Below are 24,928 nucleotides of genomic sequence, written 5' to 3' on the forward strand. Positions count from 1 at the left end.
TAGGTCGTAACATGGGGGCTCTTTTTTTCTGTTATTTACATTTTAGTCGCACATTCGTTTTTCGTGCATGAGGTAGAGTGAATTTGAAGCCCAGAGTGTCTGGCATTTGGTGCATGTAGCACATTCGTTTGACAATCTGCATGTTTTCCTTTTGGTGTGGGAGTATAGTATGTTGGGATCACCTGGATGTGTCTGCTCAGGTGCAGAGCATCAGGTAAGCTAGCGCTGGAAATCCCAGTTTGTCCTTTGGCGCTGGTAGGTGCAATAATTTGGTTAGCAGTCGTAGCACTTGATTGGTGTCTACTTAGGTGCAGGCCAGCAGGTGTGATTTGGTTGGACCATAGACTGTAAAAAATAGGGTTGGACTGCTGCTCGCATAGTCGCTCGGTGTAGTGCTGTGGTCTAGTGCGAGTTTTTGGTCTTAGGTTCTACCATTTTGGAAATGCGAGGTTTGTTCTTTGGTTTGCATTATTGGCTTGAATGCCATTGTGCAATAATGTTTATTTTGTCGGCTTTGTTGTTGCTTGTGTGTTTTAAATGTGCGACATATGTTTTTCCGTGACTTGCCACAGGCTGGTCTATGGTCACTGGAGCCGTATTAACAAGTTTTGCCGCCATTTGTCTCAATATTAACAGGTTTCATTGCCTGTGTTTTGGTGAGTGCGTTGCACTTCTTTGAAGGGGGGGGCGAGAGAGGTTGGTTGGATACTTTGGATTTGTTTTGCTCAGGTTATTGGCTGAATGTGTCGGAGGTAAATGGCCATTTGGCTTATGTTGGTCCTAGTCTTCGTAGTTTTGTGCCATTGCTTAAAAACGTTGTTTGCCACTTTAATTTGCAATGCACTCCGTTCTCCCTGTTATAGGCTTTAGTGGTGTTTCCCCTTTTGGATGCGTCAGGGGGGCTGGTAGTGTTGTGGCAATACGGTGTCAATCGTCTTTGGATTTGTCTCGGGAGCACGTCCGTGGGAATTTGTGGGGTTCCCTTTTGCAGGTCGCTTTGCAAACGCGCTGGCTTTAAGGTGCGCAACAACCCACCGCAAATCCACATGAAGACTGTAGGTAAATTTAGCTAGCTTTGGGGTTATAGTTAGTGGGGGAAACTCTTCATGCTAGTTAAAGTGGTGAACACTGCGTTATTTTGATTTATTTGTTGGTTTTCTTAGATTTGTTCTACATTTGGACTTTCATACAGGCCATTTGATTTGTTTTTTGATCCACATGTTTTGATTTGTTGAGCAAGGGCACATAATTCATTTTGCTGGGGTTAATATTTCCCTTAGTGATCGTCTGCCTGTTTCTTGCCATCTTTTTGTTTTTGTGTTTCACCTGGGTACCTGGAGTGGGGAGTACAGCTGGAAGCGCCGGTGCAGACTTGTGTAGTTTTAACAATTGCATATTGTAATTTAATGTTTTGTCCATACTGGATGTTTTGGGCCCGATTGATTTAAAATTCAGAAACCTATGGTTTCTGTTTTATGGGGGAGGGTGTGACTGCCTGTTAGGCCTTCTGCTTATTGACTACTTGTTGTCAGGTGTGCTCAGGACTTAACGAGCTGATGAGCTGCACCTGCACGGAGTTTTGATAAGAGGACTGCTTCCTCTCCCCTTAGGAGGGCCATTCTTGCTTTGGGTTTTGGACATGCAACACTGCACTCAGACACATTGCAAACACACAACATCCATGCATTACTGATGACTGACTTTGACCCACCTCACACTGTTTGTTTGTTATTTGGTTAATAAATCCATATTTTAGTTAAAGATCCAACCTCTTGACTCCCATTTTTGTTGTGGCCTTACCCCTAGGTTGTAACAAGTGCAACTCACTCAAATGAGATGATGAGGTGGCGATAATTAGTGATATCCATGCTCAAAGCCACTACAGCTAAACAAAACTTTGCTATTCATTACAATTACTACTGGTAAAATGTACAACACTTTCATGAGATAAAGATGAGCAGAGAGAGTGAAGTCTGATGATGTGTGTGTATTACCTGGGTTGACCTCTCTGTAGCTGGCTATTCCATAAGCATCTACAATGCTCTGGAAGCCAACAGAGAAGGAGTTAGTGGGGAAGAGGGTGGGAGGGGGGGCCGTGGTGGGAAGCCTGTTGTAGAACGAGTCCACCGCACTACCACTCTTTCTCTAGAGAGAGATGAAAAGATATGGAGAGAAATACAAAACAAAAAAATACTCATGCTGAAAACATGATTGATTGAGAATGAAAATGAATTATGGAGTGAGCAAATAAATGTCTGATATCAAACACGACATAAGACAAAAAATAAATAATACAAATAAATACCATACACCCCCCCCAATGTCCCAGTCTTACCCCTCCCTCCCTGAGGGCACTCTGGAGAGCGGGCAGCTGGTTCACAGGGCACCAGGCCTCGGCGATGAGGCACTTCTCTGTCACGGACGGGCTGCACAGGTTGAGCACCATGTGCACGGCCTTGCACTTCTGCACACGCACCTTCCACTGGGGGAGCAGGGCCAGAGCCCTCACCAGCAGCTGCTGCAGGTACTGCTCCGTCTCGGACATTACCTGAGGAGGGGAGGAGAGGAGAAGAAAAAAGAAAGGAAAGACTTAAGGTTGCCACTCTCCTTGATATTAAAGGGCTTAAAGCAAAGGATACTGTTAGAAATCTTAGTGGTGATCTAAATTTAAATAGCCACATGAAAGCAATAACTAAATCAGCTTTTTACCACCTCAAAAATATTGCCAAACTTAGAGGGCTAATGTCTAAACATGATCTAGAAAAACTTAATGCATTCATCTCCAGTAGGGTTGACTACTGCAATGGGCTTTTCACAGGCCTTCCTAAAAAGACTATCAAACAGCTTCAGATGATACAAAATGCAGCGGCTAGGGTTCTCACAAAAACTAAAAGAATTGACCACATTACTCCAATACTTTAGTCCCTGCATTGGCTTCCAGTAAGTCACAGAATTGACTTTAAAGTGCTTCTGCTTGTTTATAAATCACTAAATGGAATGGGACCAAATTACCTAGCAGACATGCTTCAGCAGTACACAGCTTCCAGACCTCTCAGGTCTCAGGAGAAATACTTGTTAGTAAAACCTACTGTTAGAACTAAACATGGTGAAGCAGCATTTAATTGCTATGCAGTTCAGCTCTGGAACCAACTTTCAGATGAGATCAAAGTTGCCCCAACTGAAGCCAGTTTCAAATCTAGACTTAAGACCAAACTTTTCTCAGATGCTTTCTGCTAACTGATCACTTATTTTTTACATATCTAAATCTGGGAAAGTCTTTCAGCTAAAATGTTAATAGTTTCTATTTTTTTTTTTTATTATTACTTTTTAAACACTCTTACATTATTGCCCTTTTATGTACTATCACCTTGTGTGTTTTATGTTTTCTTCTTCTTATTATTATTATTTTATTATTATTCTTTACTTTTTAAACTTCTATGCTTTTATCATATCATGAAATGCGCTATATAAATAAAGTTGACTTGACTTGAAAGAAAGAGAAGAGAAGGAGACGAGAAGAGGAAGAGAAAGAAAAGAAAAAGGAAACGGTAGAGATAGTGGACAGGTGTTGGCCCATCCAATAGAGCGTAGGAGATCAAAAGACAAGAGAATGACAAAATGGAGTGCAAGACATAAGAATCAAAGATAGAAAGCACAGAGTGGTGACATATGGTGGTGATTTTTTTTATTTCACACTAGGCCTCTGAAACACTGTAAATAGAACTTGAACTTGTTGAGTATCTGCTCAACCACAAGTCTCCACCTGACAGCCATACTCACTGACTTGATGTCTTCAATCCTTCCCCCCAATCCACTAAGAATCTCCTCTCTCTCAGCAGCAGTGTCCGGATATGGGAATGTCTGTGTGTGGAAGCTGTGAGCACAAACAAACAATATTAGCTAAATGTCCTTGTTCTTTATTTTTTTACTGTGGCACGATATGGTTACAATATTTATTCGATAGTAGACAGTGAGCATTAAGGCACTGCAGCAAACAGTACTACTAACCAGTCACAGATCTTTTTCACTTTCTGGCCAATCTGGTCTCCCCAATAGGAGATGAGAAAGACTTTCCACTGGATCAACTCCCCCTGTGATTTGAGATAGCAGAATACATACATACATACATACATTAATACATTTCAAATGTTAACCTCACTTCAGTGTAGCCCAGACATGCATTATTAACCAGGCAGGCCTGACATCGCACACTTCCTCTCTACTCAAAAACTTTACTTCTCACTTCACACAATAGCAGAGGAAATACATATACCTATATCTATAATGCCCCACTACTAGGCTGTGGGTGGCTTTGTGCGGTCAACAAAGTTTTTACTATGTGACCACAGTGGGCAACATTCATTTATCCAATTTCAGATATCCTGAAATAAATGCATGTAAACTTTAGTTTATATTGTTAGTATTGGACTTGACTACTAACTAACTAACTCACTCACACAAATCTCAGTTCCTTACTGTGTCGGGATGCTCCAGTTGTTCCTCCATATCACAGAAGTTAACAATGATGTAACCGCGACATGCTCTCCACAGCAGCCGCTCAAAGGCCGGCACTTTCCAGGGGTGGACCACGCCGGCTACAAAGCTGAGGCGCACATCCTGCCGGTTCTCTATGAGGCCAGCGTTTTCAAAGGAGGGTGGTGGTGCCTGCTCAAAATGACAGTTGCAGTAAGATTTAAAGAAAATGGGGATGATGGAAATGGTTGAGTATACTGCTTCCTGCTTGAGATTTTGTACATAGCCATAGAAAATAGTGACAAAATGTCCATTACCAAACTGCTACAACTGGCATACTGTCATTGTGATGGCTGGGAGCACTTTTACTTGCAAAGCATGTCAGTCAGTGAGTGTGTGTGTGTGTGTGTGTGTGTGTCTGTCTGTGTGAGAGAGTATGAGTGAGTATGAGCGTGTGAGTAGAATAGGGTGGTGATAATCACTGTAGTCCTGACCTGTGATGCCATTATAGAGTGTGTCTGGTTGAGCACTCCCCTGTATTGGCACAGTTGGGTAAGCTGGGCACGGAGGCTATCTCTGTTCCTGGACACCTGTGGCATTAAACACACAAACAATACAATCAACCCAACACATATAGTGACCATGGCATGTACCTACGTGAGCATTATGACATGTAGCAACTTTTACAACATAGAATATGGCACTCAGTATGCTTGTACCGGTGACTGTAAAACATTGTGCTTTTTACAGTCAATGGCTTGTACACTGTCCTGTACAGTAGACACAGAAAGGGTTGAGGCAGTTAGTAATCAAGGATCTTTGGTATGGACCCTTTCAAGAGAGTTCCATTATCAGCATCATAGTTGGCCCCACAAGACTTCCTTTTTAACATTCCATATGTTATCTTAATGCAGAGGAAGTAGATTGGGGCCCAAATAGAATGTTCAAGCATTGTTTTTGTTTACCTTGTTGAAAGGGTCTATACATATCTGTAGGTAAACAGAGGTCTTCTTCAGGACTGATTATCCTAATCATGGATACAATGTCTTTCCCAATAACTACCTCTTTGAGTTCACGAGCCTGCTTCTCACTCTCCTCCTCGATGGTGAGCAGCTCCCTGGGTTGGGGGGCGAAGGGGGTCGGCAGGGGCGGCTGTAGCGGGCTACGCAGAGTGGCAGACAGAGAGCGACCAATCTCCTGCTCCAGGAAGGCTGGAAGGAGAGGGGGGGCACATGATAAGACTGGGTCAGAAGAGACCGAGGGTAAGAGAGCTGTTGGGTGCATTTGTCTGCACACCACAATGACGTCAGCAGCATAACTGAAACTCACCGAAAGTTTTCTCCATTTCCTCACAGCGTCTTACCTCGCCCACAAATTTCCTCTGAAATGCATTTACGTTGGGATTTAACTGAAAACAAGAGAATCAAAGACAGAGAAGCAAAGAGTAAGAGAGAGAGAGAGAGAAAAAAAAGAAAGAAAGAAAGAGAGATTTAACACTGCTGATTTGATTTAAAGCCGTCTCTTTGTGATCTTAGCACTACATATACAAAAGCCCTGAATCAACTTGTCTGCATTATGACCCCCATAATGCAGACATCCCAAGTCTCCCGGAAGTTCCGGAAGTCTCCCGCATATTGATAGCGGCTCCCTGACGCCCGCAAATTAGATAAAATCTCCCGGAATCTAGCGCGCATGCGAGAGGGAGACCTAAAATCACGTTTGCATCTGAGTGTAGCACGCACATGACAGGGGAGAGAGAGAGGGGTGGTGGTGCGTTTGTCTGAGCGCATCCAAGACAGAGAGCATCCTGATCAGTTCAGTGTATCTAGGAACAGGAGAGTCACGACAGAGTCAGTGCCCCCAAAAAAGGAATATGTAAGACCCATTTTAAAGTGTACCCTTGTTTATAAGAGTAAAAAATAATGATAGGCCTAATCTTGCATGCTGCACTGTTTGTAACAGTGTTAGCATTGCCCATGGTGGGTTAAATGATTGCAAAAACATGTTGAGGTGAGTTTAACTAGTGTCAATTCATGTGCATATTATTAAGGCCTATACTAGATGGCTTAGTTGCCAAGGCTACATGAAAAGACCAAACTGCAAGATCTACATATTTTATTTTCACAATTAAGCTACTATCTATAGGCCTTCCTTATTTGGTGTACTGACTAGACATTATTGAACAAAAATATTAATCTCTATTTCAGTATCTAAGTAGGCTAAAGTTGTTTTTAGTATTGTTATTTATTTATTTTATTTATTTATTTTTATTTTATTTATTTATTTTATATATTTATTTTTTTTTGTGTGGGGGGGGGGGGCTTCGTGATACCTCCCTGAAATGACTTTTTGCAGGTTGGGATGTCTGCATAATGCCAGCTTAGCAATATAAAGCACAGTTGATTTACATGGCACAGATGATTGCACTTTTTAAAAAAAGAACAAATCTTAGGGTTTATCTAGGGCAGGGGTGTGTTGGATTTGGGGCGGTATGAAACCTGCTAGTGGGCCCCCAAAAAAGGCTAAGATTAGAGTGTGTTACCAACTCTGTGAGTGAGTGCAATCTTTATGTGTAAAGTTTCCAAGGAGCAATTGATTCTCACATCTCTGAACTCCACTATTCCCAGCTCTCCCAGTTCACTGACACAGTTGTATGCAGCACTGGACTGAAGGAAGAGTTGCACCAGGCAAACTTCCTCACTCCGAAACAAAGACCCCATAGTCACCTGAGAGGGGAAGAGAGAGAGAGAGAGAGAGAGAGAGAGAGAGGGGAGGGAGGGTCATATGAAGTTTGTCACACTTCCTACTGTGGTTGTTGTATTATACAGTATTTCACAAATGTACCCATCAAGGACTACCCCACTTCTATTAAAATCTGAACTGAAACTCGTGTCAAAAATTCCCATTTCCCAATCTATACTCAAACTGAATCTGGTCATCTTAGCCTACTACATCATACAGCCAAAAGGCTAGCAGATACGTGTAGCAGGACACCCAAGTGAAGATTTAACCTACTTTCAACTGGCCTAAGGTGATTTTATCCTCGATGTGATCGTCTGTTATCTCATGTTACATTACACATTAATACGTAACACATAAGGACATATCAGTGAGCGATTAGCCGGCTATAAAGCTAATAATCTATTAAGTTATATCCAATATTGAAAGTGAGTTGCGCTTGTCTTTCAACATTTACTCACTAGCACTATGGGGTTTCATGTTTAGCAGTATTAACAAATAACAGTATAAAGTTGGGCTGACTTACTGACAGACAAGGGAAATGCAAATCAGAGCAAGTTAATGACAGTGACATGCTTTGAAGTTACAGTCGTGCAGCGTTACATCGCACTAACTTTTTTTATAATCTGAGTTAAGTATGAATTTAACAAACTGTTCTAAACACAGTTCATACGTTGACCTTGCAGTTTCTAAGCGAAACCTAAACTGGATACTTGACTCAGTGAAAACGGAGTCTCGAATAAGACAGGGATGTTACTATTGACACTTGGGTAAATTCAGCGAAAAACGTAAATGAAAGCATTTTAGATCCAAAACTTACCTCCTTTAAGTCTGGCGCCGCTGCCTTTGCCCCTTAAGTTAGCAGAATCGTTTGATTAACTTAGCAGCCACTACCAAGGTAAGTAAAAAAACAAAGCAAAACAAAAGCGATCGTGCTCTACTGAAGTTTTCTCATTTCAGAACACGACTGTAGTTCACGAGAACCGCCGACATATGATCATGATTCACTCACTTCCCGTTTCTCCAAGGAGTCACGTTACTCCCGTATTCACGTGACGACAGGACGTGTGGTCCGCGACACAAGTTCAAATGTGTATTTTTGCCAGAACGTAAAATCACTTTTTTTAATTAAAGTCAAAATGTCCACCTCCCACATCTAGAATTACTGGTGGTTTGGACAGTGTTTTTATGCTGATGTTTCTTTGTGGTGCAAGGGCCTTAACAAAACGATTTGGAGAGCCCTGCATCTGTCAAAAAGAGTTACCATGAAATACAGGAAAAAATGTCTTTATTGAGCTTGAATTCATATTGATATACCAGTCTACAGAAGTAACTATGGTAGAAGACAAAATATACATGTCTATGAAATCACGCTGACAAAGAGGTTTAGAAGTTGAAAAAGGAAACAAAGGAAAAAAATGGGACACATTTTAACTTGACAGTACTTTTCCTTGCTAATCATAAAATGGCAAGTACAGACACAAAATGCTTATTTGAAAAGCAGTTTAGTATCAGAGCTAATGAATCATAGACAAAGGGTCTGATAGCTGGACATGTAGAAGCGAATTTCAAACCCTTGCCTCCACAATTCCAAACATTAAAAAAAAAAAAAAAGAAACCTACTTTAAATGCTTACAGAGCACACAGATGCAGTGGGTACCGACAAATATTTATGCAAATACAATTCTTATGATTGGTCACCAAAAATTATACAGAATTTTTTGATTCTGGCTGCTTCACATCATTCCTGACACATGCTAAAATACAAAACGTGTTGTTGCTACCACTGGACACCTCAATTTCTCATTTCCCCTCATTCTCACACACACACACACACACACACACACACACACACTTTCTTTCTCTCTATCTCTCTCTAATCTATCTCTTCATCCTACAGACTGTAGAACTTGAGGCTTCTGTCCATTCCAGTGGAAGAGAGGAACTGTGCATGCTCTCCGAAAGCCACGCCGGTCACCAGTCCAGTATGATCTACAGAAAGAGATTAGAAAACGAGGAAGAAAGCAGACAATGAATGAACACAAGATGGCAGAAATCAGTGAAGAACAGAAGGTGAGAGGAAGTGAGAACAATAAATAAATAAATAAATAAATAATAATAAAAAAAAAAACAGGAAATGGAAACAGGCACACATTGAGATGATTAAAATAGGGCTGATTCAAACTCATCATGGGAATAGTGAGACAGATGGTGGGAGGAACTGATCTGTGTGAACAAGCATAGAAGCAGGGCGTGGACTCACCGCCAAAGTTCAGGACCTCAGACCATTGCTTGCAGATGTAAACTCTGATGTCAGATCCACCCACGGCCAGGTAGGTACCACTCTGGTCAAACACTAGGGACTTCACCTGCAAGAGCGAGAAAGGATTATTAAATAAGGAAATATGGCTGGGCGTTAGACTCAAATTTCGATATGTATGCTTTTCAAGGGGAAAGGCACAGGTATGGCAACTAAATGGAAGCTATTGCTGTTCTCTTGACAGTATGACTAGGACGTACCTCCCATTGCACAGAAGTATCTTAAATTAGTAACTCATATTTCTCTATTATTGCAGATAGTGGTATTATTGCTTCTGCATTCCAAAATAATTTGCATCATCTCAGCGTGCATGTTTACTTGGACACATGAATACCCTACTATCTACTGTGGCAGTATTTAGCAGAATGCTGGCATAGTCAAAATCCTGTTTATGCTGTATACCATTTTTACCTTCCACCCAAAACTGGAAGGGATAAAACCAATATGGCTTAAGCATTACATTATAACAGGACAGAGAACATTTAAAAGGGCATTTACAAAGAATGATGAAGATTGATCATAGTCTATAATAATAATCATTAAGATGAAAAACCTCATGACCGTTTGATTAAATATGTGTGTTGTGTGTGTGTGTGTGTGTGTGTGTGTTATGGAGGCTAACCTCATAATTGTTATCCAGTGCAATAGTCTTGAAGTTCTTAAGTTTCCTCAGATCCCAAAGCTTCAGAGAGCTGTCCTGGGCACCTATACACGGAAAGCAATCACAACAGTTAAACCAACACGGTGTGTGCTCATCACTTCAGATGACTCATTACATAGAATTCCAAAACTGCATACATTGCTGGTGCCCAACTTACCTGTGGCCAGGTAATAACCATTCTCAGAGAAGGCAATGGCCGTGACTGGGCCAGAGTGTCCAGGGAAGTTGGCCACATTGGTGCGCTCCTTCAGATCCCAGATCTTGATCTGAGAGTCAGCAGTGCCAGTACCAAAGATCAGACCGTCAGGGTGGAACTGAGCACATGTCAAAGCTGGTGGCAGAGGGGGACCACAAACAAGGTTACACTTGAACAGTGCTGATATATATATCAACAAGGCAAATAATTATTCTACTAATTATTATTCTACTAATTATTCCTAGTTCTGCTGTAAATTTGCATTTCGCAAAGGCATACTCACCACATCCTGCGGTTTCGTCAGTCACTTTAGTCAGAACACGACCAGTCTGGACATCAGAAAAGGCCCAGTACTAAAACAGAAAACAGATATCAGTTTAGACAAATCTCTTAAATCACTCTGTCTATTTCCCAAAGTAAATGTTCAAAGTGTTCCACAGCGCATCACATACGTTTATGTCAATTGCTTTCCAAATGGTTTACAAGTGTACTAGTCTTCTACCAACAACTGTCTGGTTCCTTGTTCTGCACCTATTTTAATGATCCAGAACTACTGTAGAACTTGCTGTTCCAAGGATCAGAGGCTAGGGTCAATCCAATAGGGTCTGATTGATGCAAATTTCGTCATCGGAGGGTGTGTCCGTGTACGCAAAGTCGCTTTGCTTCAAGTCCGCCGACTGTGCATGAACCGTGGACCATACCAAGAGGACTAGGAAGAACAATAACTTCGACTCTGTGGTATCCACAAGTGAGTGACAAAGGCCTTAGTCTGAGATAAGGCATCATGTCAAAATGAGATGTGTGTAAAAACAAAACAAAACCCACGACCCTAAGAACACATGATCAATTCAACTGGCACAGCGCAGAAGCCTGCACTCACTTTTGTAGTTGTGTGTGTGTTTTTACCTGGTCCTCAGAGGAGCTGAGCAGGTAGTCTCCAGTGGCGTGCAGGGAGAGGCCAGTCACGCTCGCCTCATGAGCGCGCACCACCTGCACACAGTTGCCCCCGGTGACGGACCACACTCGGATGGTGGTGTCGGGAGAAGCTGAGAACACCACTGACTGAGGAAAAAAGAACACAAAATAATACATGAACATCACAGGGCTGTACGTTAACTTTTTTTGCAAGTAGCACTGGTGCTACAGAGGTTAAAAGTTTTGTAGCACCAGCCACAAATTCTGTAGCAACGATATAAAACCTCTAAAAACAATCACAAATAGGGCAGTTCATCAATTGTGGTTGGGATCTAGGCCTACTGCAACTGGATTGATAAAAGGTCATGTAGTTGCAAACATCTCACCTGGTTACATTGTGTTTGAGATTAACAAAAGCTATCAGCATGATGTGTTATTTGGTTGTTGTGATTTTGTAAAAACAAAAAAAACAATCCCTGACAGTTCCATGCAGTTCGACTTTTTAACAGGTAGGCCTATCAGGAAAATTCAAGGATTTTTTGTTATTTTTTTATACATATGCATTGGAAGTCAGTTCATTTATTTTTGAATACTGTAAAATATGCTGAAGATTTTATTCCACTAAGATTTAATTCACGTTTAGTTCATATGTCTACATTTTTAGATTAGAGTAGGCCTACATTCAACCTTATCGTCATTGCACGAGTGAAATATCATTTTACATCTAACCAGTGGTGCAAATGAGTAGGCTAACTGACATGTCAAACAGTGCACCCATGAAATGCATCCCTAGACTGTTCCATACACATAGGCTACAGTAGGTAGCCTACTGAATATAGCTGAAGGTCTGTGGCTAACGCAGTCGTGGGCTCATATTGACAGATATAAGCGTACATCCCGGTGGACTTTTTTCTTCGAAGTCTTAGATCTGAATGGTATTGTTTGGATACTAAGTTGTTCGTTTTAAACTGAACCAAAAGTGCAAAGCAACAAGGCGATTGCCACAAACTTCTACTTCTGCTTGCCTAATCTGAATTCACCTGAGCCCAGTCGGAAGATACTTTCGCTTTAGCAGGGCTCCAGAGTGCGACCAATTTGGTGCGACTAAAAAAAATCGGAGGTCGCACCGGTGCAACCAGCTATTCGAGAGAGGAATAAGTGTCCGCATTGAAACTCTACCTTTGGTTCAATAACAGACACATATTTGGCCAATATCGTGATTTAAACAAATCACAGATAGTGAAGGGCGGGACCTCCCCTCTGATTGGCCGTGGCCCAGTGCCTGTGTGTAAATTTGAAAATGCGTGTGCTGCAGAGAGAGAGAGAGAGGGAGGTCAGAGACCCGTCAGATAAACAGAGGATGTAGTTGCATTACAGTGTGGTCACATAGGCCGAGATAAATGTCCCCTCTCCCCACTGCCTTTCAGCAGCTGGCAGCAGCAAACCGATCAGACGAGCCTGAGATGATGATCAAGTTTATCGTTGCCTATGATAGGCCTAGTGAAACTTCCCTTCACCAAGTTCAGTCCGAAATAATTATTCACCAGAAATATAGTTTGAACGTAAACCCGACGTACATGAATGCCACTTGCGCCAAATTTATAGGAGTCGTTGCAGATGAAAAGACGTCTTAAAATTGCGAACAATGCATACAAGGCCTTCGCGAACGACAGATACACAGATATCGCCGAAAAGGAGTGCGTCATTGACCGCAGTTACATGCAGGGAGTAACCCGGTTTTCAACAGCAATATTTGTTTTGCGCGAAAGTTGTGTAAACTCATTCTGATGGCATCAATCAATTTAATCCGGTATTTGGCGCAAACCGAATATCGCTGCTACATTTAAAGCCCGAATATTCCCTGCATGTATAACTGTGGTCATTGTGTACGGTGAATTGAATGGACACATTTAGATCGAGCATGACAAGTCATTGCAATAGCCTATAATAATAGGCCTACCATTTCGTTACTGCATTAACCATATTCTTATTGAAAATTTAAAAATACTAAAATTAAAAAGTAAATTGCATTGTGGGGCTGTCAAATGATTATTGCAATCATCATTGCAAAATCACATAAAAATCCCCCAGGCTACTTGGAACATCTCTTTAAATTGTGCTCAAATACATTTCTATGGAAGATGCTAGCATGGCGAGCTGGTTTAGCCAAGGCCTAAAGATTATGAAGGATAGTATGTAAAACATTGAGCCATGAGATGTGCAGTTTGAAGCCCTTAAAGACATGCACTGTTAATTTACTCACTGTTATTTTTATTTAATACATCTTGAGATGTTTTAAGTTTAAATTTTAGCTCAGTGAAGCACTTAAAGCACCAACACTTCATTAAGTTACTTTTCTTGTAGAATTGTAAATCATAAGTCATAGGACAACCTATATAGGACAGTAATTAAGGAAAAAAAGTGAACCTGCTGCGGTGTTAAATGCGATGTGGTTGAAAATTTGGGTGCACCTAACTTTTGTGCTGGTGCACCTAAGAAAAAAAGTTAGGCGCACCAGTGCAACCAGTGCAAAAAGTTAGTCTGGAGCCCTGTTTAGGCTTCTCCGATTCGCGAGGACAATTTGCAAGGTATTGTTTGATTTGGAGTTGGATTGTTTGGATACTAGGCCTACAAACAAGTAGACATACTTTTTAATCTCGTAGACTGCAACTACCAAGTTGAAATCAAATGAGCCTACTGTGCATCGATTCCCCTCTCACAGAAGCAGCCTATACATACGCACTTCAAACAAACAAACAAGTGTTTCACAGGGAGCCTACACCGGGCGCGTAGCCTAACTGAAGCGATCCGTTCGCAACGCGCAAAAACAGAAGACGGGTCTATTTTTTTTAACGTAGCCTATGCGCCGCTATCACATCTGGTGTAGCCAGCTGCACTGATCACAGTAGAAGGTAATTGCTGTAGCCTCCCTGTCAGTCTCACACGCATGCATTGTATTGCCATCAGCAAAACTGTATCGCACCAGTGCTACGTTGGTAAATCATCCATCGCACAAACTAATTTTTTTGTAGCATGTGCGACATATATGTCGCACTGTACAGCCCTGCATCACATAAATGACATATCCATTACGGTCATACCTAAGTGATTTATTAATGTTATGCAGTTGTGCGGTGTGGGGAAGGGATTACCTGAGAAGGATGGTAGATGACAGAGGAGACCTTTTTGGTGTGACCTTTGAGGGTGGCCACAATCTGCTCCTCCCGACGGTCAAACACCACCACGTTCTTATCAGCACCACCTAGAAATAACAGCACACAGGTAAGAGTTTATCAGAGGAAAATAAGAGGGGTGAGGGACTAGAGGTACATTTAGACAAAGGAAACAGACATAGCAATTTGAATGGCACTTGTTATTTGACAAAGTAGGTGCTGCAAATTTTTTTAAAGTACAGTCTGGTCCACTTCAAATTACTACAGAAACTTCAACATCCATCCAAAAAATGAAATGAAAATGAAAAGAAAATAAATTGTGAGTGATCCTACCAGTGAGTACTTTGTTGGTGTCTGAGGGACAGAGATCCAGACAGAGGATTCCTGGGATACTGGCACTATGCAGCCCCTGGGAGAGGGAAACAGACATCATTAATTAAAACAAATCTAACACACAAACTTACAGCCACAGCAATAGCCAAATGTGTCTACTGTCAATCCTACATCCTAAAATGTACTGTGTGTCATTTTTGTGTGTGTCTTTGTATACACTTACAACATGAGAAGCCACTTGTCTGTATTTGCCAAGATCCTCGGCTCGGACCAGTTCCTCTGGCACAGTCTTTCCCCTCTAACAGAGGAACAATGGGAGAGTTGGTGAGGGGAGAGGGCACAAAAGACAGCACTCAAGAGTCAGAAATGAGTATGAGTGAGACTCGAGGGAATCCCCTTCCCCTCTGCGACTAATGTCCAGAAAGGATTTAAAAACACAATCAGGCACAACTCTATTAAAGTTGGATTAATCTAGACAACTCCAGGAGCTATCTACCCGTGCTGCGTAAACACTTCTATTAAACACTTAAACTAGAGGAGATTATATTTGGGGGATGAATCACACAAATATGTAATTCTATCATTCTGTCATTCCCCCCTTACCTTCTTTCTCTCTGTTGTCAGCACAGTGGCCTTGTCTTGCAGCTAAAAACAAGAAAATATCAAGTTTAGAGACTAACTTTTCACACACACACAGCATATATTAAAAACAACTTTCATCTTCAAATGGTTGGAGTGCAAAAAACATGCACAGACATGCATAATAGAACTATAGAATACATAAAAGTTGACACGACACTAAGGCACACGTAACACGTCTTACCTTCTGTATGATGTCTGCTGTCATGCCAACCTGTTCGGTAACCTCCATAGGCTCCCCACCGGCACCCTAACAGGATGCAGATAGAGTGGAGGAAGAGCGGGGGGAACAGAGAGGGAAAGTATAGATTAAGACACTAGATCACACACACCAGAGATATGTAACTGGGCAAGGCAGGTTTACACTCACTAGTTCAGTTCCACAATTAAACACTTAATAAACATGTCAAATTTAAAAAAGCCACCACTATGGTTAGATTGGTTTGTTTAGATCCAGTGAAATTGCTGCCTTGACAACGCTACTCAATTAAACTCTTAACAGAGAGAATGGTACTGAGAACCTATGAGGAGAAACACAGGAAAAACATTGGAGAGGATTCTTAAAATGACACTGAGAACAACCAATTACATACCACGGCTGGCTGGGAAGCAGGAACAGCCTGTGGAACCACCAATCCAGCTTGAGGTTTGAGTGTGGCAAGAGCTGTCAGGGGAAATCATGAGAGTGAGATGGGTTCCTTCTGATATTGTGGTAATAAAACTCAGAAAACCTGCTGCTGCCTAAACAGTTCAGAATTGTTAAGATTTTCAAAGGTTCCATGCAGGCACTCATGGTTTATGGATCACAATTAGCCAGTTGTCAATAAATCGACTAGAGTTTCAAATTTGGCTGATATTGAGTTAAGTGAAGCATGAGGTTGCCATGCTGCCATGTCTTATATCACGAGTAAAAGACAGATAAGGCCTAATGTATGTATGTGACGTGATGAAGTTGGCCCTTACCCTCTCTGGCTGCTGTGACCTCTTTGGTGAGGCGGGCGATGACTCTGCAGGCGGCGTCGTGCTGGTAGAGGGCGTGGGAGAGCTCCTGCCGTGTGGTCTGCAGCTGCTGGCGCAGAGTGAAACTGTGCAGCATCACTGCATCCTGAGATACAGAATGACAGAATGCAAGAAATAGAGGGAGAAGACAAGAACAGATGAAAGGCTGTAATATATTTGCTCAAATCATCAGATACATATAAAAATGGCCACGCTGTCACAATTTCTTTGCCAGAGTTGTACAATGGACAATAAGAGTAGGTATGCATGTGCACGGTTGGTAAGGGTATAAGCAGGGTTGTAGTGGTAAAAATAAGAGGTAGGTAAACTTGTGGGTGAATTCTGTGATGACGGTAAGGTGACCTGCACCATACGATATCGGATTTTTAAAAAAGCCATTCAGAACATGTTTGATGATGGTGGCGGTTATATTCCAAAGTTTATAACCAGTGGTATTAAATGGTTCCTAGTGTTGATGAGTGTACATATTGTGAATAAACTCTTTTGAGACTCACACATGTTAAAGAACACTGTGTAAGAGGTTAGTGCAGGTTTGTATGATTGAAAAAAAAAGGATATCTAGGAGAGAAAAAAATCACCAGCACATAAATTATTCAACGTTTTTGACCCTTCACATTTCTATGAAAAGCTTGAATAAACTCTTTTGAGAGGTGGATAAACTGTGTTTAGTTCCACTGCAGCCCTAGGCATAAGTGTTCTCATAAGGCTACACAAATTGCATGCATTTATGATACTTAATGGGGTGGGCAAACACTCACCCATTCATCCTGTAGTGACTTGAGGATAGCTGGAATGCTAGTTGCAGATGGAGCCTTGGGGCGGATGGGATGCGAAACTGTGAACAAAACCAAAAGGTTGTTGTGTCACTTTAAAAGAAAATCATCATATTCATACAATTTACAATGACTCCCCCATTTGTGCCGTGAGAGGAGAATCATATTCTGCACAGAGACTTCATGTCCTAAGTTCTGTTTATGTTTCACTTGTGTGTATGTGTTGTCTATCAATATTATAAACTACTGTTGGAACACCATAGTTTCCCTTTGGGTATGATTAAAGTAATCTATCTATCTGGTTCCACTACTCCCTGGTTCCACTACTCACCCTTGATATCGATCAACTGCTCTTCGGACAGAGGTTGGCCGTTGATAGGGTCCGCTCCATTTTCAACAATGTATTTCTCAATCAGCCGGCGCTCGAACACTTGGTTGGACACCGGTGAAACGCAGGGATGCTCAGGAACCTCATTGGAAACTGTCAACATGTTGCAAACATTACACTGCGAAATTACATGCAATACATCTTACTTAACAAAATACGGGGTTGCGATGTTATGGTTTATCTAACAAACAAGTTTCTAATAACACATTCTCAAAGCCGGAAGGTAAATAGTTCAGGTGAGTTAGCCACCTAACGTTTGCTAGCGAAAGAAAATAGCTAGCCTTAACATTAACATGGCAGTGATAACAAAGTTAGCTACCAAAGCTATCAAAGTCAGTCAAATACCATGAACTCGTAATTATTGCAACTGATTAATCTAAAGATGCACAATGATGGACTTAATATTATTTCACATAGACTAGTTTATTAGCTAACAAAAACAGTCAAATAATTCGGCTATATTCATAAAGTTCGCTTTGAATGGACAGCTAGCTAGCGAAGCTAACTTGTACAGAAAGCTAATATGCAACTTCAACTACAGGTTGACTTACTTGCGCAAACCAAAGACATTATTCCCTTCGCTTGGTAGCCGTTTCTGTTGCGTTTAAGGTTAGTGTGGCGTTTAGGTTTTTGTGCAAGCTACCTAAAACGCAAATTAATCGATCGTGATTTCGTGAAGTTGGAGACCGTCCCTCCAAGTCATGCACGTTGTCCTCGCGCTACCGCTTCAAAAGCACTGCATTCTGGGATAGTATGGTCATCCAATGAGTTCTTTCGAATATCTCCACATGGTGGCGCTAAAGTCCGTAGGGTCTGTGTAGGCTTGGTAGCAATTTGGGAAACCTTTCACTTAGTGTTTTTCATGCCTGTCTCATTATGGAATGAGTTTTTTTGCCAAGGTTTGTGGTTGTTTGTCTAAATAACGTAAACTGAAATGTCATTGTAAATCATCAAATGACAACATGGTAACAATCATTGTATTCAAGCAATACACATTATGAAATGATTAAGTCTGATGGTCTGATGATCTTTTTTTAATGGTGAACAATTTTCACACATGTTAAAGAACACTGTGTAAGAGGTTAGTGCAGGTTTGTATGATTGAAAAAAAAAGGATATCTAGGAGAGAAAAAAATCACCAGCACATAAATTATTCAACGTTTTTGACCCTTCACATTTCTATGAAAAGCTTGACTATAACACCACTGTTTTGTTTAATCTGTACATTTAAGATAAAGTTCACTATAAATCTAGATTTTTTTTAATTCAATACCCAAAATATTCTGGTTCACATAGTGCTCACAACATCATTTTAGTTATCTTTTCCCCAATATGAGGCCTACCTTTCAGATGTTGAGAAAACCTACAGTAGCCTACTATATTCTTCCCTCCTAACTTAAACATTTTCATAATAGGAATCTATTAAGTTGAGCACAAAGCAGCATCTCTCAGCAGTGTTAATATCTCAATAACACAATTTCCTGTCTATGATTCTTACATACAATATATGAAGCATGATGGCAAACAATGTATGCTACATATTAAAGGAAACAGCATTTGCTATATTTGAGGCAGTCAGGTAACAGCTTACTAGATATGTCAGGTGAGGAGTTAGCTTTTTGGGATGGATGGGTTAGACGGGCACATGATGACATGCACATGCATTGTGATATACCCTAAATAACTTATTATTTACAGTAGCCTACAAGCACAAATGCCATCAAACCCCTTTGAGGTCTACAATGACAGCGGCACCATACAGGAAGGGCTCTTCACTGTATCCACTATCACATGCTAAGACTATATAACTCTGCAGGGTAAACCGGATTAGGGCTGATACTATTGCAATAAATGCACCGAGGTAGCCATTTAAGATAGCGAAAATGAATACAGCCATTAGCCATACAGTTGCTGAATGATGCAGTCGATGGTGAGACATGGGTTAGGAGTGTAGAGTATTGTTTTGTTATTGAAAATTGAAAATGAAGTGTAAATATGCTGTGATACAAACGGTAAAGCAATAAGTAACCCTAATTGAGGATGAATTCAATGATTAATACGATTCTTTGTTTTGTCTCCAAAACCATACCTAAGATCCTGTGATGTGCATAGGAATGCAGTTGAGGGATGACATTGAAGAATAAATGTGACACAAAGGATGAATTGACAGACCATGACCATAACCTATTTCTTCCGCATAAGTGGTGCCTCTAGGTATAAAGGCTGTAAAATGTCGGGGGAACACACACAAGTCATCTATATACCAAATTTGAATCAGTGTGTCAGTGACAATTGCCAACAAAAAGGTCAGCTCGAACCTAAGGAACACAGTCCTTGTGATGAGTCAGACATGCAGGAAGGAGTTGGGAGAACTTCCTGATCCAAGGAATGCAAGGCTGGAGAAGTGAGGATAGTCTGGAAAAGTCCACAATCCACAAAAATATGGACAACAGGTCTCAGTCAAACAACTCTAACCCCATGAAAGCCCTTGTGGTGAATAAGACATGTCATGTAAGAGATGTGGGGAAACCTCCTGAAAAAAGGAACATAGGGAACTGCATGACCGGCCAAATAAAAAAGTTCCACAAGTAAAGCAACATCCACAATCCGCACACATTATGGACAAAAAGGCTGCAGTCCCAAGAGTATTTGTTCCTGGGAAAACCAGCAGCCCCCTGTCCACTGCAGTCCCTCAGTTCACAAGTGATGAGCCTTTTTACAGGTGCACAGGGAGCTGATCAGCTGATGTCAAGAACCCAACAATCTAATGAACAAGATCAAAAGTCATACTGTTGGCAGAACATTCTCACCTTGGAGAGCCACCTGGGATCAGACTATGTGATCTGAAGTCCATGTGATCTGGGTGTTCCAGCAATCCCATCAGATGAAGTATCCCTCATACTCATATTGACCTGCATCATTCTGCTTCTACTGTGACTGTTCAGCTTTCTCTGTCATATGTTCTGAAAAAACATCTCGTAAAGTTTAAGAACAGCAAATAAGAGCTAATCAACCTCTACATGTTCTGTACCACACTATGCATCTTTCACTCTCCCATCTGTTAATAGAGAGGACAGGCACAATGGTGGGTCCAACCATTTTCTGATCCCTCACACAAACTTTATCTTTCCTTCTCAGATTTACACATCCCTCTCCTTCTCTCTCCCTTCTCTGCCTCTCTTTCCCTTTCCACATATAGTATCTCCCTCACAGCTCCGATCCTAGTGGAAGTTCAGCTTGTCTGAGGTATACACACTGCAGATGTCAGACGTGTCCATGTCCAGTGGTAATGTGGAGAAATAGTCCTTCTTGCCGTCCTTGTTCCGGTTGACCTTGCTGAGGTCAAACTGAGCACAGTGCTCGGAGGAGTGGAGGCAGTCAGAGGCCCCGACCAGAGAGAAAGACGTCTTCCTCAGACTTTTTGATTCCTGAGGCGATGGGGATGAGAGGAAGATGGCAAATGTGAGGGGGGTTTTATCTGTGTCTGTGGTATGTTTGTTTGTGTGTGTGTGTGTGTGTGTGTGTGTGTGTTCTAACATTTATATTACCTCATCGTAGTAGTGTGCATGTGGAAGTGTCTGTATGTGTGTCTGTATGTGTGTGCATGTGTGTGTGTGTGTGTCCATGTGCATGTGAGTGCAATCATGTGCATGTGAGTGAGTCCACATGTCCGCTACCTGGCTGAGTAGGTTCTGACTGGGATCCGTTCCTAGTATCTCTGTGCCTCTGACTGGCTCTGGGGAGTCTCCATAGGCTCTCTGAACAACAGGAGAGTAACCCTGCAACCACAGAGCCACACACACACACACACACACACACACACACACACACACACACACACACACACACACACACACACACACACACACACACACACACACACACACACACACACTCAGACACTCACGCCAAAGAAAAAACGGCTGAGCAAGCACAAGCTATTGCAACCACAGTCCATACTGTAGCTTACACTGCGCGAGGGACTGGGGCTCCATTGTTTGGATGACCTGATCTTGTATGGGGAACTGGTGTAACTGGTGAGGTTGAGCTCACTGTAGTCCTGTGGACAACACAAAGACAGGATTACATTGGTGTCAAATAAAACATCACACAACTGCATAGACCATACAGAATAAACATGGAAAAAAAGAAGACATGTCCTGTTATAAAATGTCTTTTTTACAGATGTTCTTTTTAAATTGTACAAAGAACAGAACAAGTAGGTAGTGTAGGAAAAGACATCTTTTCAGTGCCATTTAATATTCTGCACTATTTAATGACAAAGTAGAAAATATTACACAAACACTCACTTGCATACATAATCACACACATATGCATACATGTACAGAAATGCATACACAAATACACACACACACACACACACACACACACACACACACACACACACACACACACACACACACACACCTCAATGTGTACTCCTGGGGGGACACCGGCAGTGGTGGCATTGCGACGATCTCTCAGGCCACTGAGTATCTTGGAGACACTGCAGCTGGGGTACCTCTTCAGGAAGAGGATGACACCAGCCAGAGACAGAAACATGCCCGAGGGAACCGAGATGGACTTCATCACAGCTCTCCATCGCATATGCTTATCTAGAGACACAGAGAGGGAATGAGAATGGGAAGTCCTTTATCACACAATATTTATACTATGTTATATACAGACTAATGAAAAGAACTAACACTTTACAGCTGTGCATTTTTTCACACTTTTTTCACTTTTGTCTTTTCACTTTTGCCTTTTCTAGCAAACAAATATGAACACATGCCATCAAAAAAAGACAACGGGGGTAGCTTACCAACAACCCTCACAATGTTCGTCGACACAAGGTTCCCTTGGCCATCGTGCATTTCATAAATGCCATTGTCCTTCTCACTGAGACCTGCCATGACAAAGTAGAGGCCTGTGCGGTTCTGCTCCAATGAGAGTCGGCCGCGGTGCCACAGTCTCTCCTCCACGATCTCCCCATCCCGCAAGAGGGTGGTGGAAGAGTGGGAGCGGGAGGAGGAGTGGTCGGGCATAAGGCGCAGCTGGGCCTGCCTGAGCGGTGTGTACAGGCGGATGTAGAGGGATTCCTTGTTGAAAGCGGTGATATTGGACCAGTGGGCTGCGGAGGAGAGAGAAAGAAAGGAGGGATGAGAGAAGGAGGAAGAGAGGTGAAGAGACTACAAATAAACGTAGAAGACATAAAGAGAAGCAAATCAGCATGAAAACTAACATGAAGTATCTACTCCTGTTTCTGCAAAACTAACCTGGCAACACTGAACACTTGGGTCTATTTAATGGCAACCACCACACTGAACAGTAGGCTGGCACATGAACTGAATGTGCATGGAGTATGGTCCCGGCCATATCAAACATCCTCTCTCCGTATGGCCATATCAAACATCCTCTCTCCGTATGGCCATATCAAACATCCTCTCTCCGTATGGCCATATCAAACATCCTCTCTCCGTATGGCCATATCAAACATCCGCTCTCCATGTGGCCATATCAAACATCCTCTCTCCGTATGGCTATATCAAACATCCTCTATGGCATATCAAACATCCTCTATGGCCATATCAAATATCCTCTCTCCGTATGGCCATATCAAACATCCTTTCTCCGTATGGCCATATCAAACATCCGCTCTCCGTATGGCCATATCAAACATCCTCTCTCCGTATGGCTATATCAAACATCCTCTATGGCCATATCAAACATCCTCTATGGCCATATCAAACATCCTCTCTCCGTATGGCCATATCAAACATCCTCTATGGCCATATCAAACATCCTCTATGGCCATATCAAACATCCTCTCTCCGAATGGCCTTATCAAACATCCTCTATGGCCATATCAAACATCCTCTATGGCCATATCAAACATCCTCTCTCCGTATGGCCTTATCAAACACCCTCTCTCTATGTGGCCATATCAAACACCCTCTCTCATTCAGCAGTTCTCCCTCCTGCTCCTGAAGGTTCCCTGACCTTTGTATTTGTCACTGCTCAGAGCAGATATGCCAGACTAACGTCACTGTGATTATGATGTCCTTGAATAGCTTTGAGCAGTGAATGTGCAGCTAGCTAATCTGATTATTTTAGCCAGCATCGAGCTCAGACCAGGGAGTGGTGGAAACAACATGGGGCTGGCTAGCTGGAGGAGCAGGACTAATACATTAGTTACTCAGTGCCTAGGCTCACTTTAAATAACATTTTCTGACTCGTCAGGCTAGTCACCTTGTTGCTTTATTGAGTTATGTCAAAGTGTGTTTATGTCTAATAAACGTGGAGTAAACTATAATATACATAAGGATTATTATAAGTAAACAGCACCAAAGCAACAGGAAATATCACTTGACTGGGTCAGCAAATCATTTTGTGTAGGTTTGAGAAGAGTTTTCCACCCTCATGCCCATTTACAAGCAGTCACTCTCTCTCTCAACCCCCATGCCCCCATTTACAAGCTCTCTCTCTCTCTCTCTCTCTCTCACCTGTCACAGTCAGGCTGGCCCTGGACACCACCTTGCCGGTGCTGTCTTTGATGGTGTAGTTGCCCTGGTCCGCTAGTGTCACCTCGTCCACCAGCCATGATCTGCCCTCCACTCTCCCTCTGCCCCATGTCCTTTCACTGGGGCGGCTGTCGGTCCAGAGGACCAATGGCAGGATGGGAAATGGAGAAAATGGAGAAGTGGAGGAGGAGAGAGAAGGGGGAGGAGGGGGAGAGGAGGAGAGAGAAGGGGGAGGAGAGGGAGAGGCGGAGAGAGAAGGCGGAGGAGAGGGAGAGGAGGAGAGTGAAGGGGGAGGAGAGGGAGAGGAGGAGAGAGAAGGGGGAGGAGAGGGAGAGGAGGAGAGAGAAGTAGGAGGAGAGGGAGAGGAGGATGGAGAGGGGGGAGGAGAGCGAGAGGAAGAGGGGATCTGAGAATGAGAGGAGAAGGGAGAAGGGGGAGAAGAGGGGGAGGGGGTCTGAGAAGGAGAAGCAGTATGGGAGGAGAGTGAGGGGGGCAGAGAGGTAGAGGAGGAGAGAAAGGAGGGGAGAGTGGAAGAGAGAGAGGGGTAAGAAGAAGAGAGAGATGGGGAAGGGGTAGATAAAGGGAAAGAAAGGGGGCTGAGAGGGTTTAACTCCAGGCTTGCTCCACCAGGTGGGATGTCCAGTTTAAAGGTTTCGCCATATGTTTTATGGAACTTCCTGATGCATTCTGAAAGATGAGAATTGTATTATGCAGAAAGTGAGGGACACAAACAGACAGACAGAGACAAAACATAACATTCCATGACTTTACATGCAA

At 42.3% G+C, this 24,928-nt stretch overlaps 2 protein-coding genes across 2 annotated transcripts in view; both read right to left on the minus strand.

Moving 5' to 3' along the window:
* The window catches only part of LOC143125716 (V-type proton ATPase 116 kDa subunit a 3-like), a 15,794-nt gene extending 7,578 nt beyond the window's left edge, over positions 1 to 8,216 (minus strand). Inside the window, exons 1-10 of the mRNA XM_076287414.1 lie at positions 8,033 to 8,216; positions 7,077 to 7,199; positions 5,803 to 5,881; positions 5,536 to 5,684; positions 4,968 to 5,063; positions 4,477 to 4,665; positions 4,009 to 4,091; positions 3,781 to 3,874; positions 2,336 to 2,548; positions 1,995 to 2,145 (exon numbers count right to left, since the gene is read on the minus strand). Of these exons, the coding sequence (XP_076143529.1) occupies positions 1,995 to 2,145; positions 2,336 to 2,548; positions 3,781 to 3,874; positions 4,009 to 4,091; positions 4,477 to 4,665; positions 4,968 to 5,063; positions 5,536 to 5,684; positions 5,803 to 5,881; positions 7,077 to 7,193 (1,171 nt within the window). The 5' untranslated portion in view covers positions 7,194 to 7,199; positions 8,033 to 8,216. The remainder of the gene's footprint in view (positions 1 to 1,994; positions 2,146 to 2,335; positions 2,549 to 3,780; positions 3,875 to 4,008; positions 4,092 to 4,476; positions 4,666 to 4,967; positions 5,064 to 5,535; positions 5,685 to 5,802; positions 5,882 to 7,076; positions 7,200 to 8,032) is intronic.
* A 267-nt stretch (positions 8,217 to 8,483) lies between these two features.
* Positions 8,484 to 18,353, minus strand: prpf19 (pre-mRNA processing factor 19). The gene is made up of 16 exons (XM_076287417.1): positions 18,182 to 18,353; positions 17,574 to 17,723; positions 17,228 to 17,304; positions 16,413 to 16,554; positions 16,043 to 16,113; positions 15,634 to 15,699; positions 15,414 to 15,455; positions 15,034 to 15,108; positions 14,811 to 14,886; positions 14,457 to 14,566; positions 11,296 to 11,451; positions 10,673 to 10,742; positions 10,351 to 10,524; positions 10,155 to 10,237; positions 9,476 to 9,581; positions 8,484 to 9,204 (listed from the first exon to the last, which is right to left on the minus strand). Exons 1-16 carry the CDS (start codon positions 18,198 to 18,200, stop codon positions 9,107 to 9,109), a joined length of 1,515 nt encoding a protein of 504 aa, XP_076143532.1. The 5' UTR covers positions 18,201 to 18,353; the 3' UTR covers positions 8,484 to 9,106.
* Between the last annotated feature and the right edge of the window lie 6,575 nt (positions 18,354 to 24,928).

This window comes from Alosa pseudoharengus, unplaced genomic scaffold (genome assembly GCF_046254945.1).
Source record: "Alosa pseudoharengus isolate Yale_2024_CS ecotype anadromous, Long Island Sound unplaced genomic scaffold, YU_APseudo_1.1 YU_APseudo_1.1_scf_16, whole genome shotgun sequence".
Taxonomy (NCBI): domain Eukaryota; kingdom Metazoa; phylum Chordata; class Actinopteri; order Clupeiformes; family Clupeidae; genus Alosa; species Alosa pseudoharengus.

Excerpts from the sequence above, each read along its gene's own strand:
- prpf19 (XM_076287417.1), bottom strand. Across the intron at positions 16,114-16,412 it reads GGTCACAGCAGCCAGAGAGG|CTCTTGCCACACTCAAACCT; the intron begins GTAAGGGCCAAC and ends TTCCCCTGACAG. Across the intron at positions 10,238-10,350 it reads TGGTTATTACCTGGCCACAG|GTGCCCAGGACAGCTCTCTG; the intron begins GTAAGTTGGGCA and ends TTCCGTGTATAG.